The sequence below is a fragment of the Haliotis asinina genome, chromosome 4 (assembly GCF_037392515.1).
Source record: "Haliotis asinina isolate JCU_RB_2024 chromosome 4, JCU_Hal_asi_v2, whole genome shotgun sequence".
NCBI lineage: Eukaryota > Metazoa > Mollusca > Gastropoda > Lepetellida > Haliotidae > Haliotis > Haliotis asinina.
Genome location: NC_090283.1, coordinates 57,928,589 through 57,946,439, shown reverse-complemented (window position 1 = coordinate 57,946,439; position 17,851 = coordinate 57,928,589). Strand labels below are relative to the sequence as shown.

The 17,851-nt window shown below is 38.6% G+C and overlaps 1 protein-coding gene across 20 annotated transcripts in view; it reads right to left on the bottom strand.

The window, feature by feature from the left end:
• The window catches only part of LOC137281720 (uncharacterized), a 258,200-nt gene that overhangs the window by 231,367 nt on the left and 8,982 nt on the right, over positions 1-17,851 (bottom strand). The window contains exons 2-3 of one of the 20 annotated variants that reach the window (XR_010956757.1): positions 15,400-15,834; positions 12,893-13,343 (exon numbers count right to left, since the gene is read on the bottom strand). The exons of 14 other annotated variants lie outside the window; for them this stretch is intronic. Coding sequence is in view for 5 of the 6 variants with exons in the window: in XM_067813216.1 (XP_067669317.1) it covers positions 7,333-7,700 (368 nt within the window). In the remaining variant the exon portion in view is untranslated. Of the gene's footprint in view, positions 1-168; positions 2,972-5,021; positions 5,372-7,332; positions 7,701-8,421; positions 9,092-12,892; positions 13,344-15,399; positions 15,835-17,851 lie in introns of those variants that run through there. 5 more of the 20 variants (XM_067813231.1, XM_067813217.1, XM_067813216.1 and 2 more) reach the window with 5 other exon arrangements.

The following is a 17,851-nucleotide window of genomic DNA, read 5'->3' as shown; positions in this document are numbered from 1 at the left end:
ACAGGAAAACACTGATCCATTGCAAGATATTTTTATTGTTTTCAACAAATTTCTACGAAAACACATTAACAGCATGTCTCGTAAACAGCCATAAGAACTGAAAAGGTAAATTTCTAACTGATGATTATTCTGCTACACTCTGATAAAAAGTACAGTCGCAAAATTTCAGCGGGCATGATATATGATCAAACAGTAACAGATCTTGATTTGATCACAGAACTTTGCAATAGGAGTGAATGAATAAATCGGCGTTATTGCAGCTACTTGTGGCTTTACTTCTGGAACAAGCTATTTCACAATGACAACTTCCATCAGTTTACAGCGGATTCAACTGTCAAACAGATTATCATCATCTGGCCATAATGAATTAATTTTTAGATTTCCATCTTCCAACTGCTTTCTCAAATTTGAGTGATGTTTGTTTTAAGCCGCACTCAGCAATATTCCAGCTACATGGCAACAGTCTGTAAATAATTGAGGGTCTGAACCAGACAATCCAGTGATCAATAGCATGAGCATTGATATGTGGAACTGGGAACAAATAACATGTGTCAACCAAATCAGCCTGCCTGACCACCAAATCCTGTGTGTTGGCACATAGGACAAGAAGCATAGGTTAGTGAAGGCCTATGTTCTCACCCACATCATCACGAGTCGGCACTATCAAGAGGTGGTGGTGTAGCCTAGTTGTGAAAGCGTTTCACATCACATCAAAGAACCGGGTTCACTTCCCAAATGTGTGAAACCCATTTCAATAGTCGCCCCGTGAAGTTACTGAAATATTGCTACTGGCCCCTACAGACCTACCTAAAAAAGCTTTCTTTCTGTGCAAAAAAACCGCAGCATAAACATAATACCTAGCTACTGAAAAAGAAAGACTATGAAACTGGAACATTTTTACATCACGGAACTTTGACCTCTACTGCACATGTGCATTAAGATTCTGCACTTCCGTGACTCTCCTTGCCTATAAAAAGTATTGAATATGTTGAAATAATTACTGTCAATTATTTCATATGCATGGACAGTATTCTACACTGGTGTGCACACAATTGTGATGATGACAACTGCCAAACAACACAACAGAAACACTTTTAAAAGGAAATGTTACTTTTGTTCAAACTGAAAAGTGGCAACATGGTCGAAACTACCTTTTCCATGTTCGCATGCACAAAATCAAAGTTGCAGGCTTTTGGGGGTTTCCTAATCCAGTTTTAGCGATTCAAAGTTGCCATTTTCACCATTTTCAGTAGCAAAGTTTAATGTTTATGTTGCTATTTCCATGATAAATGTGGGCTTTTCTGTGTTTTTTTCTACAGTGTGAAATTGTCTTTGGTAGGCCTACCCTTCAGCACCACATGAACATTATCATCATTATTATCATTATCATTGATAATGTAAACTGCTACATGTAACTTCTATTCATATCTAGGATATTCTTGTTAATTGTATCTTCATTCATAGGTCTGCCCTAATCTGTTGTATTAGAAACAAAATTACATATAAAATACAAAGCCATAACATCATTCAAAAGTAGTTTCAAGGAAAATCTAATCATTTATTGTGGCTTAGGAATTGTACTTGAGGACTATAAGACAGTATCACTACAGCTTTGTCTACATCTTCTAAATAGTAAATTACTGCGTCAAGCCAAAACACATCAAACCATAAGAGGACAGAGAATCACAATGTGGTGAATTCAGGTGAGACAAGGAGAAGCAGTGTGAAGTCAGGTAAAAAAGTACTGGTCAAATTATAAACATTACAACACTTATGCAGAGTGGCTCTCTCTCTCTCTTTTTTTTCTCTCTTTCTCTTTCTCTCTCCCTCTCTCTGCCTCTGTCTGTCTCTGTGTGTGTGTAACCCCGTCACTCTAGAAAATAGTGACTCCTCCAAATCTCCAAATGAATCCTCCTTCACTTCCCTTAAATTTCAGCACCAGACAAGGAAACAAAAAGTTTTCCTATAGACCACAAATGTGAAAAAGTCACAAGGCTGTAATGATTTGGTATGATTAACTGAGGATCGAATCGACACCTTAGTTTCAATTATTGATAACCAGTATCACTGTTTTGATTTGAATACTTTTTATTTCCACCCAGCCTTAACGAAAGTTTGACTCCAACTCTGGCTATTTCATGTGCTGAAATAAGGTAAAATGTGACTGGTTTATGGCAAGCTAATTATCAAATAAAAATATTTGTTAGCAGACATCGCCAAGTTGACCATGGATTTCACACTAATCCTGTCAACTCTGAGAGTTAAATGAAATCTGCTTGTATGAAAGGCCGAATCAAAAATGATCAGAATCAAGGGTCCACTTCAAAAATCGAATCAAGTCGAGGTCTCTGTGAATCTTGCAGCCCTTGTCACAAGGTCTGTTTGATGTAGCTAAACACCATACAATCACTGAAGAAAAATCAAGTGTCCTGCTGCCAATCCAATTCTTCACAAAGCAGCTCCTCCAGATAAAAGATGTCACAATCAATCCTGAATTCCCCCTACTAGGTAGCCTAGTGGTTAAAGTGTTCACTCATCATGTCGAAGACTAAGGTTTGATTCCCCACATGGGTACAACATGTGAAGACCATTTCTGGTGTGCCCTGCAGTGATATTGCTGGAATATTGCCAAGAGCAGCGTGAAACCATACTGACTCACTCACTCACTAAGTTGATGACACACAATGAGGACAAAATTTCTTGTGGTATGCCAATCCGGATTCATAGACATACACCTTCCCACAAACACAAGAAAATGTCACCCTGTCATGGATGGATTTGACATGGTTACGCCTTGAACCTACACTCGCGAACACTTTGTCACACTGTGGGCAGGGATACTTGCCCATAGGCGGAGCTGTGGTACAGTGATCTGAGTCTCGGTATTTGGGTCTACTGGATCCAAGCTGAGATGCATGAATCTTTCTTCTGTGTCCTTGACCTATGCCATAGTAGTGTTTGTCAAAAGTGTCTGAAAATAACAAAAATACACTCGTCCATTTGGAATCTTTTATTATTTTTTTCAAAATAATATTACTTACATCATCACAATTTGCATGGTATTTACACTGCACCAAGAGTCAATGGAAACAGACTGGTAAATAAGGCATACAATGGACAAATATCACAATCTTTGTTTGAAAAATATTTCACAATCAGTCCATGGTAATCAATTGGTTTAAGGACTAAGCTACACCACATCCGTGTTCAATCTTTCAAATATTAGCTATACAATCTGTTGTTTAATGTCTGACGCTGCCACCAGGATATGTCAAGTTTGTGTGAGTAGTCTCCCTTTTTGGAATGGCAGTTTCAGGGCAGATGACAACTGCAGCATAATTATGCAATGGGCAGATACAACTTTTTGAGAAAGGGGGTGCACAGTTCATTTTCGGCCATTTTCATGCTAGTACAATGATCGTTTAATAAACTTTCAGAACAAAATGGGGTGCACACTAATCCTACATGTATCGTTTAATATGCACAGTACATGATTCAGGCCGAGATATTCTTAGCATTATGGCATATGACTAGTCAATAGTTGGTCAGCTGTACTCAATTATCAAGCAACTCCTCCCAAAAGTCCATACCTGACATACTGACAAAGTAAACGTCAAGTCTACATTTGTCAGATGGCAAACATTATGAAGATTAAGCTGTCCTTGTGGCGCAATACGTAATTATAACACCTGTAAATCGGGTAACAGAAATCAGGTACATTCAATGTCACATCTGCATCAAGCTGTATTTTTAACAATTAATACTTGAAACAAAAAGACCATATTGAAAATTAATTGCAGACGACAATCTGTGTGTGGCAATCACTTGATAGTAACTGAATATTTTTTATATTCTGTTCAAAAATTTCAAACGACGCCCAGCAAATATTATGTGAATACAGTACATGCAACTCCTAGTGCCCCTTTCACGAAGGAAACTTTACTAAGGTTAACTTCAACTCCCATTCTTTAACAGTGCACTAAGGTTATATTAGTGATTCCACCTCTTTAAACAGCACTATAATTAGTAATTCCCCGCCCAAAACAACTTCACAAGAGAACACTTACAGATATGTATCATGTAGCATCGTCACACATAACTATAAGGCGGCTACTTTACTGTCACCCACAGAAGCAAGAAAGACTCTAGGATGATTACTATTATGCACATCATGCAGCCATGTTTATTAAAACGGATGAGGCGGTGGGGTAGCCTTGTGGTAAAACCTTTGCTCACCACGTGAACCTGTTTCTGGTGTCCACACCATGATGTTACTGGAATATTCTGAAAACTGGTGTAAAACTCCCTCACTCATTAAATCTGATGATAGCCTTGATTAACGCCTTGTTTCTTGATATGTAAAACAACTCCTGATAAATTAAAAAGAACCCCTGATAGAGGGTAGATTCAGAAATTCAGGCTTGCATCATTCAAGGCACTACACAAAAAGCAAGTCACAACAGGAAATATCGCGTCCCATGGACTCAAACTATTAACTGTCTCGTTTTTGCAACGAATCTCAGATTTTGAAAGTTTCATGGCCATTCTACTCAATCTTACATATTTCCGTAAAAGTGTTTTCTAAATATTGCAAAATATTGTTGTTTCCACCTCAAATAACCACCGTTTCCGACTGACACAGATAAACTTGCCTTCAGTAGCCTCCATAATACATTTAAAAAGATTCTGTTGCACCCTGAGGTCGACCAGGACCTGCTATCATTGGATGCTGAATTTTAATGGTTCCCACTCTTGGGCACGTTTTGGATTGACAGCTATGAGGACAGAGAGATAGACAAATGGAGGACTTGCTTTCTAGGTAGGGAGAGTTACCTCCCTTACTGTCACCTTTTCCTTGTGTTCATCTTCAAATGGTCTGTAAAATGTTCAGGAAAATGAAATCCTGGTAATATGTGATCACAGAACATGGCAACAGTTTAATGTATACTCTATACTCATCAAACTGCTAGCTTCAGAAATTGTGCGACAATTACAAGCACAATACCAACAGGTCGTGGCTTTTCATCAATCATCTAAGCATTGACACACATGGCGCATGACTTTCTGTGGTGAATTAACCCTTGTTGGTACGCGTACTTCTTTCCACACACGCACGTGAACTGAATCTTATCGTGCACACTCTGGACATGATTGTGTCTTGCTCCAGCACTGGCGAAACTTCTTCCACATTTTAAGCAAGGAAACCCTTTAAATGATCGCTGACGACCTGACGAATTGGAATAAGTTGTAAGGTGATTATTTTCACCAGTATCAAACGCACTATTTTGACCGTAACCAAATGTGACCATATTTCCCTGGTGTAAAGCAATGCCTGACGGGTCAAACATGACAGAGCTCCCATAGTCGCAACCTGAAAGCAACAAAAATGTCAAGTTTGAAACATTTTCCGCTCTCCATCAGACTTGACCCATGCAGCTAAAATGCTTCATTCTGATATCTAAATTAGTGAAGAGACGGAAATAAAAGACAAAACTGAAATAAAAATCTCAACCTTTGTGAGTAGCAAAGAAGAACCTCGGCATGAAAAGATGTCTGGTAGAAAAACTCTACCAAGACTGAAGTGAAAATATAAACACCTTGCACCAAGAAAACAATCCTTTAGCAGATTCTAGTGATTGACTCTGACCAATGTTTGTCAGTAAGTATCACCAACTCAGATACACGAATAAACTGGTCCTCTTGAAGCTGTAACAGCCAATCAGCCCATTCTGCACACAAAATGTAGTGTTACGACAAGTCCAGGGTCAGACTTATGATTACATGTACTGTGATCACACCATGCAACATTGCCTGTGCTGATAATAATTTATCTAAAAGAAAACAGTTACAATATGTTGTAGGAAACTAGCATATAATATGCTACAGTCCACCATCAGCACTGATGTCAGTTTCACGTGGACACACTTTACTATATGTTGTTGGAAAACAGCATATATACTTCAGTCCACCATCAGCACTGATTTCAGTTTCACATAACAGAAGTATACCCTCCATGTAATTCCTGAACCAATTTCATCCTTGAGACAATACAGAAGTGTTTGTGTCAAACAATGAGCTAATTGCCTTGCAATATTACCTCTGTACATAACACAGCTATTGACATTGATCATAGAGAATGACAAGCATTAATTAAATATTGATTGACTATAAATATTGGAGATGTAACCTTGGCAAATGCCAACAATTGTGACAGAAATTACTATATTTCACATCACTTTGTTTACACATGGACTGCTCACAAAACAGCACTTAAGAAGCATACCATGATAAACGTAAATTTGTTTGATATGTGAGAAAACCATTCCTTGTTTCTGTCATAATAATGTCGATAATGCATTTTTCATATAGATAATATTTTCTCAACAATATTACTGATTACTGATCATTTCAGTCAGGCCTAGTATATAATACATTACATATCAAATCTCAAACCAATATGTCGGTACATTACAACACATCATCAGCGCCACATGGACTTGTTTGAAGGCAATAAAAATCCACTCAAAATAGGACGATTAAAAAAAAATTACAAAAAAAACCAACAAAACACAACATACATTATGCTTACTCAGAATGATTCTGTCCACCATGTGAAGATATGAATATGGATAAAAACGTGTTCACATCATCAAAATGGTGGATCAGCTAAAACTAATGCAGTTCTATGGGACATTTTGTCCTGATAATCGTTCAATCATTCACCATAGTTTCCATTTCACAAAATTAATTCTTCCATAATTGTTTGAAGCAGATTATGACAAAGGTCACTGATTCAACAAGGAGTCTTTCCCATTAAATCAGCCATGTGTTCAGTATTCACTAGTATGGACTAATGAAATATATCAGTATCTTGTCTCAACACAGTCTCTGACAGTCGCCTGTGGTCATCAGACAAGCATCTCAATCCTCTCCATGGATTCCACATCATCACATATTACTGAAACAGTATCTTGCATAAGACAATAGCTGGAATTCCATGCCAGTCTTGGTCACTCACCCAATATTTGTCATAAAAGACTATAATGTATCAGATATACTTTTGGAACTGAGGGCAGAATTTTAACCCCCCTGAAAAGATCATTCACTGGTTCTACATGAAAACCACTCACAGGTCTGACCCAGTTAAACTTCACCTTGCCACAATCCCAACCAGTCCGACCCCATACCAACCACTGGCCTGATCCCAAGTCTCATCCCTGGGTTCGACCCCACACCAGTTACTAGTCTGATCCAAACTCCATTCAGTGGTCTGACCCCAACCAACCACTGGTCTGACCCTTACACCAATCCCTTGTCCAACCCACACTCCAATCACTGGTCCGACTTCTGTGCATTTGCCTGGAGAAGCAGACGGCAGACTTTGCTATGTCTAAGCAGCCCTGGCTGGTATTTGTACACTTTGCCGCACTTGCATGCAAACGTCTTGTGTCTATGTACAGACTCAATGTGATACATCCTGGCACTGTACGCCGTGAACTGCTTCTCACACTCGGGGCACTGAAAGGTACTTTTGTCTGGGTAGGAGCTACGATTTGAGAAAAACACCGAAACATCTGGCAGAATTTGGAGCACGTTTTCCCTAGGCATATGAGTGAAAGGTTCTGTTTTAGGAGTCCTCCAGTTACTATCAGGCACAGTTACAGAAGTGGCAGCATTGTTTCCACCCAAACAACTCGCACCTGAAAGTAACAAAAAGGCTGTGCTAGTTTATTTGCGACGTCTGATACTTATTTAGTTTTAAATGATCACATAAAAATGCACGTTAGGAATTTATTGAAACATCTATTTGAACTGAATTGACAATCAAGGGATATTAACAACAATCAGTGTTGTAGAACTTCCTGCTGCAAGAAAAAATGGCAATGAAGCGATAGATGGTCACTCCTGTGGTGAACACTGTGAAAATTAATGAGTTTTGTATAGTGCTGCTTTAAACTGAACTTAGATTGTCAGCTTGAAACAATGCAAATCTCAGGTGCTTACAGTAAGTGAGTGAGTGTGTAGTGTTTTACACCATATTTAGCAACATTCCCGCAATATCATGGCAGAGGATACAAGACATGCACACAAAACATCCGGGGAAATCGAACTGGGGTTTTCATCCTGATGAGTGAGTGGTTTAACCACAAGGCTACCCCAACGCATACCAAAACATTGAGGCAGTTACCCATACTTTCTTCCAGTTTGTCACAAGGTATGCAATACAAAGCTTGTGAGGAAAACCTGGAAGAAAATAAAGGACATGTGTCCTTTCATGTGATCCTTTAAATATTTCCCTCCGTATGTTACGATAATAAATTCTGGTGCATTTTCCGCATGGAATTGTAAGTTTTATTAACGATGAGAGAACAATGCATTATGATTTTACATGAATCATGGTAAAAACTTTCTTTCTTTCATTTTGAAACGGCATATTTTTTCTTTTCTCAACATGAGCGCAAAATTTAGATGTATCAACATCTTCATGAGTCAGTGCACAATTAAGTCTTGTTAAACACTGAAAAACCGTTTGACGGAGATAGGATCATTATCTGCAAGCATATTGGACTTGAACCCACGTGACTGTGACGATGAGATTCTGAGCACTGCTGAACATAACTTTGTCGGATGAAATGTCTGATGCCACTTTACACGTTTAACTGGACCATTTCACATCTTTGGTGCAGATAGACCAAAGATCTTCATTTGTGAATTTCTCTGACTTGAATCCAGGTGATCCACATGTGACTATGACCCACTGTACCATGAAACCTGTGAGCACCCTTTTACACATTTGAACGGAATATTTCACAGCACTTCTGGTGAGCCAGCAACCCTGTCCTGTACTTATAGACTTTACTACAGACACAAGAAAAAGTTTGTTTCCTGTGGACGACCTGCATATGGTTAAATCGTGAACCTCGCGACGAAAACATTTTCCCACATTCCAGGCAAGAAATGTTTGCGATCCTATTTGTCCCAAGGTGAGAGGGAGAATCCCCATCATGCATTCCAGGGGACTGGTTATAGTCATAACCAAGCCCATCCCAGCCACCCATGCTTACATGATGGATCGCAATCTGGCCTCCATCTGAAAGAAGGAAAAGTAGTATCTAGTTGCAACTGAATCGTATGTTCTGATACTTTGTGGGCTTAAAATACTTGACTGAGTGAGCGAGTTTAGTTTTACTGTGCAATCAGCAATATTGCAGCTATATGTCTGTAAATAATCAATCTGAATAGATAATCCAGCCAGTGATCAACAGCATGAGCATCGATCTACACAACTGGGAACACATGGCATATGTCAACCAAGTCATCAAGCTTGACCCTCTTATCCCGTTAGTTGCCGTGAACGACAAACATGGCTTAAAGACCAATTCTATCCTGGAACTTGAGTGAACATATGAATAGTAGTGGTTTGTTGCCCTTGGCACTATTCCACTATGGACTTTATATGTTGTACCGCTATGGGGAATCAAACCTGTGTCAAACAAATGCTTTAATCACTAGAATACCACAAGATCCTTCACATAACACAAATCTGTATGTAGGCATGAACCTTGTATCAACTTCTGTCAGTTCAGTATGGGGTCTTCCACACAACTAATTGTGGGCAGAAGTGTGCACGTCTCCCGAGAAAATATGTTACTTTCCACGTGTAAGTATGTGTCAGCAACTTCAACAAGGGAGATAATTAATTCATGAGGATGACTCAGAGTGGTTTCATTTGGGGCACTTTTATGATCTTCATTGATAGAAATCTTCTTTAATTATATGCAGTCACATGACTCTGAAACTATTTTATCATTTTTTTTACATATAGGCATAGCAACAGCTCTGTCTCATGATACAATGTACATGCAGGACAGATGCAACACTATATAAGTCATACCAATGGCTAAAGAAAACATGCAAGTTGAAGATGGTTTACTGCTAAATATAAACTTATCTTTGAAAACATAGTCCTTGTGATTTTTTCTCCTCTCCATTGATCCCTACTCTTGTATAAATTAAGGAAGGAACAGTATTTCTGAATATTTGTTGAAAGCAATAAGATACACAGTCTGGAAAAGAAGATCATCAAGACGCATGTTCCTAGTTTCACAAAGCTGACCAACTCATGAGGCAACCCAAGAAATACAACATCTAAACGGTGTACATCCTGATCACTCCAATGTAAGTGATTGTAAGTCATTAGTATTTTCTTTATTAATATCGGATATTTATATAGCGCACATATCCACATACTGTTGCATGTTCAAGGCGCTGGTATTTTTCCAAACACAACTGGACATCTTCTTATCAATCCCAACTCCCTAGAGACCAGTTAACTCTAGCTGCCACCAAGGCTTTCCAATCCTTGCGAGGTACCCAGTTCACAGCTGGGTGGACTGGGACACAGTACTTTGTCCAAGTGCACATTGCTTTAGCTACAACTGGCTGTTTGCACATGTTTATGTTGCCATGATCTGGTCATACACCAATAGATTCATGGGTTCTGTGAAGTGCACAGGGTTGTATACTGTACACTTTGGATTGTGACAACAGTGAATGAGTCTGTACATGAAGTTGACTCCAAGGATTTACACCCCGTCACAAATTGGCTTGCTTGATTATAGCCCGATGCTTTAGCCAGTTCACCCACCACGCACTAAATTCCATTTTGCAACCCAACGCATACACCTCGGTGGTGTACATCCGGGTCACTGGCCTAGAGATGCATGGAGGATGCAAGTCTTCTGATGGTAAACTAGAGCGTTCTGATACTTGTAGGACTTCCCACACTCGCACGCAAATGTCACTTTCTCATGTATGGCCTGGACATGGTATATCAACCCCCACTTTCTGTTAAACACTTTTTCACACTGTTGGCATGGAAACACTTCTTTCTGTTTAGGGGCTGCTGGCTGGTTTGTGTGATAACTTTTAGTGAACATATTTCTGCTTTTGTTGGAGGTTTGAGAAAAATATGGCTGCCTGTAGCTGCCACTTTCAGAAAAGTCTGTCATTGAATGAGTTAATGTCTCGCCTGCTCCATAGCCATAACCTGAAAGTAACAAAAAGGCCAGACTGCAGAGTTCTTTTAAGTTATAGTGTTAATTTCATGATGTAAAAGGAGCTTTAGTTCCAATTTCAGTGTATGAACACTGGACACTTGGTCTCTACTGAGTGCAAGTACATCAAATAACAAAGAGAACAAAGAGTGACAACTATTTTTATGGATTAACTTCTTTAATCTGTATACGTGACATTTCTACACAGATTCAAATGTCATCCAGCAAGTGATAATGAACAAGTAATTTACATCAAATAACAAACCTCATTTCAAAATCATACAATTTTATTGGGGACTGGACTAGTGAGTGAGTTTAGTTTTACGCTGCTTTATATTATAAGCAATATTCCAGCAATATCAAGGCATGGGACACCAGAAAGTGGACTTCACACATTGTACCCATTTGCAGAATCAAACCCGGGTCTTCAGCGTGACAAGCTAATGCATTAACAACTAAGCTACCCTAACGCCCAGGACTGGACTAACAATGCACAACCACTTACTAGTAACCCTCGCATTGCATTTCTCAAGTCTGAAACATTTATTTATTATGTAAATTTGTGAGGATTAAACAGATGTTTCACCTCCCAGCATACATAAAAAAGCATATTTGCACATTTAGAACGAATTGATCTTATCAGTTATTCACATTCGCTTCAGAGATCTGACCTTGCAGGACATAATGGAGAACGTCTCAATCCCAACCGAAAATTTCAACAGCATCATGTCAGGAATTAATTACTTCATGGCATATCAGATTCTGAAAAACCATGATTAAGCTGATGTCATTGTATTACAAATACCATCAAGACTTTCAAGTAACTCAGGTTGGTTTCTGTCTAAAAGACAAATGATTCAAACAATTTCTCAGATGTAACATTTACAACCTGTTTATGTAAGTATGACATGAATGTAGAAATACAGTATACTGATGGGAAATTGACCGCAAAATCCAAAGAGACTGAAATAAGGAATTCAAGCTTGTCCTAATATGTTTAACATACCCAGGTTTGGAAAAAGAACAAAAGGTAGCTGCTGACACATTTACCAGCACCTGTCTATGTTTAACAACAAGTAAACATTCCAGGGATGTAATGAATACATGTTTGTTAAATTGAAGTTTGATGCTGTGTTTGGCAATATTCCAGCTATATGGCAGCAGTCCGTAAATTATCAAGTCTGGACCGGACAAGAACATTTTATGTTGTTTGTTATCAATCTCAACTCCCTGAGGCGTATAGGTGCACTGAATTTACTGTGGCGCTCTCATCCTATCAAGATACATAATTCACAGCTGGGTGGACTGGGATATACAGTCACAGTTGTCCAAGTTTACTGTACATTGCTGTACCCGCAATCAGATTTTGTATGTAATTATGTAGCCACCATTAACGGATTGGTCGGTTTTTTGAAAGTGCACAGGGCTATGTAGTGCACATTAGAGCTTGTGACAACATGGAAAGAGTCCAAGGTTTTTATGCCCAGTCACAGGTAGGCTCGATCCTGACGCCTCAATCTCTCTGGATCACTAGCCTTGCACTTCAGCAAGTTCTCCGTCCACTCACTGAATAATGCAGCACTCAGCAATATTTCAGCTGTATGCCATGGTCTGTAAATATTCAAGACAATTCTGTGGTCAACAGCGTGACAATTATGCAGTCAATAGCATGAAGAACTATCCAGGCTGAGGGATATATTCCAGTAAATATCACCAACATCCGATTGTGTTTCAGAAACACATGCTTGATTTCGGTGAATCAAATAATTTAGATCAAGATTATGAAAAAGGTTTTGTAGGTGTAATTAGTCGTAAGGTCAGAAAAACAACCAAAATATTCATACAGGTTTATTATTTGGAAATAATAAATTATGCCACAAACAATATCACCGCATAATTTTTTACAGCTCACAACTTGGACAAATACAACATTAATGTCAGATCAATCTATTTCTTTCAAACTCCACTGACTGAATCATCACAAAATATGTTTGCGCCATCACTTCCTTGATTCTAAGTATATGCCACAGAACTTTTGATGACGATGTAGGGTTGTCTCATACTTGTATGACTTGCCGCACACACAATACAGAGTCACATTGTCGTGGATGGCCTTCATGTGATAGATCAAACCCCATTTCCTCTGAAAAACTTTCTCACACTGCGGACAAGGAAAGTTATCTCCCTTTTTTTTGCTGTCAGCTTGTGACCCCTGTGATCGCCACGTTGCCTCAAATCCCCCTGAATAGTGATTACTGTTCCCATGACCTCCCATATCAAGATAATCTGAAAGCAACAAAAAATCTAGTTTGGAATTGTGTCAAACAGGAATTATATGTACCGACCTTTTATGAATTTATTTCCTTCCGCCTATGTGCACAAATGACAATTGTGAGACAATGTACAGTGAGTGCAGTGTTACATCACAATATTTCAGAAATATCTCGGCTCAGGTCGCCAAACATTGTCTAAACAGAGCCCACCCTGGGAAATCACCAATGAGCTACCCCATCTCCATCTCCATCTCCATGCTTTAAAGATTTAATATACTTACATGGATGTTGCAGTTTTACCTGATGCATGGGTTAAAATCCTTTTTTATTTGTGAACTGAATTGTGAAGGTTCTGGGCTTCCATTCACCATAATTCTTGAGTGTAACAAGCGATGATTCATTATTGATAAAAATTTAGGGTATTTTGAGCTTCTTGAAGTTTTCTCCCAATTTGCTGAAAAATGGTGATTCGTTAATCTTTCAATCATTTGCATCAGGGTTATGATAATACATTAGGATTTTGTGCTGATATTAATCGTTAAGTTCACTCATAAACATTTCAACTATATTACAAGGCCATGAATAATTGAGAGTCAGACATCCATGCAATTCAGAAACGTAACAATCATCCAGAAAGACTACCAGCTATCGAGTTATTCACCTCTTGTGCTGAGCAAGACAGCAGCACGACATAGCACAGCACAGCACTGTGAGGATCCCAGTGTGCACACCTATCCATTCATGCCTTGAAATTCACTAATTTGACAAGAGTACTTGAGCATCTTCTGATACTACATCTGATTAGAATGAGTCTAACACAACCTATCATGAAACAGGTTGATCGTACAACTAGTTGTTTTCATTGAATCAAACTACACGCTGTCTTGATTTCCATTTGATATTCAGAATCACTACAATGAAGTATATGTGAATTCTATGAAAAGGAATAATTTTACTTGAATTAGGGTGTCATTTAGACGGACTTGTGTTTTCTGCAGCTTTTAGCAATACTCCAGAAACAGCACAGAAACAGACACCAGAAATGGACTTCACACACTGCACCCATGTGGGAACTGAACACCGTTGTGCAGGAAGATGAGTGAATGCTCTAACTACCAGGCTACCCCAGGATTCCAATGGGCTGTCGTATGTATGTTTTGGCAGTAGAGTTATCACTGATATGATAACATTCTCAACATTGTCAACACATGTCAGACTTTATTTCGTTCTTGTTACACTGAATGTAACAAATAATACATCAGCTGATGACTTATTACAGCATTCGTTACCCAATATTCATGATACACTTGCTAGAGCGATTGAACGAATAATCAATCTCGCTTGCGTTAGCGATTATTGATCAGCTCAGGACACTAATCAATAACTAAAATTGAAACATTATATTAGATTAGACTTGAGAATGTTTGTTCAATGAAGACATAAACGCTCCAGTGGAAAATCTACGGTCAACAACGTACTTGTGGTCATGTCTGACAAGAAGTACCCTCAACTGTCTTGATCGTGTAAGAAACACTGCCTGTCTCAACACAAAGTATTCTTGACTGTTTGATAGTAGCATAAAAGAGTACCTGTCTCAACAGGAAGTACACTCCACTGTCTTGATCTTGGTATTAGTGGGTGAGTTTGGTTTTACGCCGCTTTTAGCAATATTCCAGCGATATCACTCCGGGGGACACCAGAAAATGGGCCTCACACGATCTTGGCATTAAACACTACCTGTCTAAACACACAGTATCCTTGATTGTCTTGACAGTAGCATAAAACAGTACCTATCTTAACAGAAAGTACCTTCAGCTGTCTTGATCGTGATATTAAACACTACATGTCTCAACACACGGTATCCTTGATTGTCTCAACAGTAGTATACAACAGTACCTGTCTCAACAGGAAGTACCCTTTACCATCTTGAATGCGGTATTAAATGGTACCTGTCTCCACAGGGAGTATCCTAGATGTTTCAATTGTGGTATGTACCCGTTTCATTTGCACAATGCTATGATTCTGTGCAGATATTGAACTTTGTGGAGTAGTCGTGGATTTACACTTACAATCGATTACTAAGCTCTGATTGAGGATCTACATGTTGTGGGATTTGTAATGCCAGTCCAGTCCATCACGAACAACATAGCTCAGGTATGCCTTTATATGAATCCTTCAAAAAGTCTGTCACGTTGTACTATTCCCTTGTACAGTTGTACACGTTTTCTTATGATACAGCAAACTTCGTCTGTGGTGGTACGACTTTCCACAGGCACAATTAAACTGAACCTTCTCGTGTATAGCTTGGATATGGTACATGAGTCCATTTTTTTTGGCAAATACCTTTCCACACAATGGACAGGCACACTGTCTCTTGCCATTGTTGGAACTTGTCAAATTAATTCCATAAAAACTAGCGCCACTGACAAGAGGGAACCCTGCCCCTTGCATTCGGACCGGATGGAACTCACTATCTGTCACAGAGAAGCTCAAGTCATCTAAGCCTGCAAGAAACAAAAAGCTTGAGTCACCTGCTTTTCTCCGGGAATTCAACATCATTCACAAGTGCCACCACCAATATGTAGCAATCTGTGATATTTATCTTCATCAGCAATTAAGAAAATCATCATAAAAAAAGCATGAAATTATTGATATACAGACGCGAATGATTCTTTTTCTTGTTTTTGCGGTTGTTAGACTAGATACCAGTCAACTATCCTTCATGATATACATTACTATGTAGTCGATCACATGAGCCTTTATGAATGATCTCTGTGGAACATCATGAATGACAGCTATGATTTTGATGAAAACTCAAACTCATCATAAATAGAAATAAACTGAAAACTGAAACATCTTCAACATTTCTGTATGACGGCATTGTTAACGAGACCTATTACGATCTAGGTAAAAATTGATCTCTAACAACAAATGATGGTTGTAGAAGGCGACTAAGTGGGTTAGACTCACTGACTTGGCTGACATGTCATCATACCCTCACCGAGTAGGGTGATCCTCATGCCGTTGAGCATTTGATTGTCTGGTCCAGAGTTGATCTACAGACCGCTGAAATGTAGCTGGAATATTGCTGAGTGCAGTGTCAATCAACAAACAAACAAGCCGAACTTGAAATGAGCTTTTCTAATCCTTTATCTATTAAAGCTGGAGATGTACCCCGGAGCATTTATCTTTAACAGTTTCAAAATGTACTATCTCAGCATTATAGTTCAACAAATTTGTCTTCAGCGAGAACCATGTGGTTCAAGGAAAAGAAAACACTGACTCAATCAAGATCAAGTTCACTGATGAAATCTTGAAGAAGTTGGATGAACATTTTCCTTTCAGTGATAGCAACATCATGCATGCCTTTAGCATTCTAAGGCCAATAAGTTTTTTAAGCAAGAGTGGCCTGCAGACCTGGGAAGAGAACAACTTGATGTTTTGAGTGAGCACTTTGGTCAACTAAAGACTTCACCAGTCAGCAACAGACAACCCAGAAGCAACTTGACAGGAATTTAGTGTCCTCAAACACCTTGTTGTCCACTCTGGTTATCTTCAAAATAAGATGGCTGTTCTCTGGGGACTGATCACCAATACCACAAGATGTCATTTCCAAACTTAATCACTTTAACAGCTACTGCTTTAACTGTTCCCATTCACACTTCTGATTGTGAAAGGGGGGTTTAGCTCTCAAAACTGTTCCTCAGAACAGATTCCGTGCAGAGACTTGCTGACTGTGAAACTGGAAGGACCAAACCTTTTTAAGTTCAATTTCACTGGTGCCTTAACACAATGGCGATCTCCAAAGCAAAGAAAACTGCAAGAGTCACATTTTTAATGATATTCACATTTTGATGTACAATTACTCACAATGTTAGCTGTTCGAATTTTATGTCTCAGGATGAGTCAAGTAAGTACTTAGAGAGACCTATCACATATTCCTTAATTGTTGTGTTTTTTTAAATTCCAAGTTGCAATTTTATGAGACAGTTTGCTGAAAGACTGCCAAATGTGACTGTGGTATTAATTGTTTAAATTTTATAAAATAAAATGATGAGTCTTTTCACTGTCAAGTCAATATGAAGAGACCTATCATACATTCTGTAACTGTTGTGTTTTTTCAAATTCCAAGCTGCCAATTTATGAGACAGTTTTCTGAAAGATTGCCAAATATGACTGTATTAGTTGTTTGAATTTGATATCTATCTTCAGTTGTTTCACAACAAAGTAAATATAGATCAATTCTTCAAGTTGACACCTTACCACACATTTCTCATGCCATGGCAGTGCTTTTTTACTACAAGTTGCCAAACAAGGCAGTTTGCTGATAGTCTGCTTTCATTTTCAATATTAAAGTGCTTATCAAATGTAACACGTGTTTGTGTTGAGACTTACATGAGACAGAATCTTGTGATGTTCTCTGAAATGTATACTATGTAATATATACTTCATTACATTCCCTTACATAGATTTCAGGGCATTATTTGTACCAGACAAACACACACTCACACATAATTTCAT